General features: G+C 26.4%; 1 protein-coding gene across 1 annotated transcript in view; it reads left to right on the top strand.

Annotated features, from left to right (window-relative positions):
* Window positions 1-768: 768 nt before the first annotated feature.
* Window positions 769-1,963, top strand: part of LOTGIDRAFT_175955 (hypothetical protein) — a gene marked incomplete at both ends in the record, with an annotated part of 15,433 nt that continues 14,238 nt past the window's right edge. Inside the window, 2 exons of the mRNA XM_009063579.1 lie at window positions 769-778; window positions 1,281-1,337. Of these exons, the coding sequence (XP_009061827.1) occupies window positions 769-778; window positions 1,281-1,337 (67 nt within the window). The remainder of the gene's footprint in view (window positions 779-1,280; window positions 1,338-1,963) is intronic.

Here is a 1,963-nt window from a genome sequence, read left to right as displayed (position 1 = left end):
AGTAATAATTCATTAAACTAAGTAATAATTCATTAACTAAGTAATAATTCATTAAACTAAGTAATAATTCATTAACTAAGTAATAATTCATTAAACTAAGTAATAATTCATTAAACTAAGTAATAATTCATAAAACTAAGTAATAATTCATTAAACTAAGTAATAATTCATTAAACTAAGTAATAATTCATTAAACTAAGGAATAATTCATTAAACTAAGTAATAATTCATTAAACTAAGTAATAATTCATTAAACTAAGTATTAATTCATTAAACTAAGTAACAATTCATTAAACTAAGTAATAATTTATTAAACTAAGTAATAATTCATTAAACTAAGTAATAATTCATTACACTAAGTAATAATTCATTAATCTAAGTAATAATTCATTAAACTAAGGAATAATTCATTAAACTAAGTAATGATTCATTAAACTAAGTAATAATTCATTAAACTAAGTAATAATTCATTACACTAAGTAATCATTCATTACACTAAGTAATAATACATTAAACTAAGTAATAATACATTAAACTAAGTAATAATTCATTAAACTAAGTAATAATTCATTAAACTAAGTAATAATTCATTAAACTAAGTAATAATTCATTAAACTAAGTAATAATTCATTAAACTAAGTAATAATTCATTAAACTAAGTAATAATTCATTAAACTAAGTAATTTTGAAACATGTTTACAAGTTTATTTCAATAATTATTTAGTTTAATAGATATATCATGTTATATAGAGATTCTATTCTTTAGTCATGACACCTGGTAAGTCTAACTGATGAATATATACTCTTATTGACCAAGTTTGAGATTTTAAATTCTATGTTCATTCTAAGAGGTGGTATAACTTTAGAGTTGTAATTGAAATGTAAATAAAGCTAGTTGTATAGATCAGTACCAGCACTACCAGTGAGCTATTCACAAATCCTCTAGAACAGCTTAGTCTTCATTCATTAAGATACAAACAACCATACAAAATAACCTTCCTCCAATCTTTCTCATATCAGATACACATTAATCATTCAAAATTATATTATATTGATATCACTTTGTTGTTTGTGGGTAAAACATGACGGCTGATTTTAAGAGGGTTGGTCAATGTTCAGCTGTCAATCATTCTCGTGGATTTGTGAATTAGCTGCTATTAGCTGCCCTGTGATATTGTCTTCAACAACATCTAACAACAAACAGTTTACAACTACAAACTCAAGCAATGACAGTCAAATTGTTTTTATTTGTATTAAAATCCACAATATTTTGTTTACAGCCAAGCATTTTAGTTATTTAGCTGATCATGAAATCGCTAAAATGAAACAGGAAGAAGGTATGTACAATTCTCAGAGAGATTAATTTGATGGGAAAGTGTTTTCAGAGAGATTAATTTGACGGGAAAGTGTTCTCAGAGAGATTAATTTGATGGGAAAGTATTTTCAGAGAGATTAGAGAGAGATTAATTTGATGGAAAAGTGTTTTCAGAGAGATTAATTTGACGGGAAAGTGTTCTCAGAGATATTAGAGAGAAATTAATTTGACAGGAAAGTGTTTTCAGAGAGATTAATTTGACGGGAAAGTGTTTTCATAGAGATTTATTTGACAGGAAGGTGTTTTCATAGAGATTAATTTGAAGGGAAAGTGTTTTCAGAGAGATTAATTTGACAGGAAGGTGTTTTCATAGAGATTAATTTGATGGGAAAGTGTTTTCAGAGAGATTACAGAGAGATTAATTTGATGGAAAAGTGTTTTCAGAGAGATTAATTTGACGGGAAAGTGTTCTCAGAGAGATTAATTTAACGGGAAAGTGTTCTCGGAGATTAATTTGACAGGAAAGTGTTCTCAGAGAGATTAATTTGACGGGAAAGTGTTTTCAGAGAGATTAATTTGACGGGAAAGTGTTTTCAGAGAGATTAATTTGACGGGAAAGTGTTTTCATAGAGATTAATTTGACAGGAA

Source organism: Lottia gigantea, assembly GCF_000327385.1.
Source record: "Lottia gigantea unplaced genomic scaffold LOTGIsca_588, whole genome shotgun sequence".
NCBI classification, from domain to species: Eukaryota; Metazoa; Mollusca; class Gastropoda; family Lottiidae; genus Lottia; species Lottia gigantea.
Note: the sequence above shows the minus strand (reverse complement) of the source record. Positions and strands in the feature narration are given on the sequence as shown.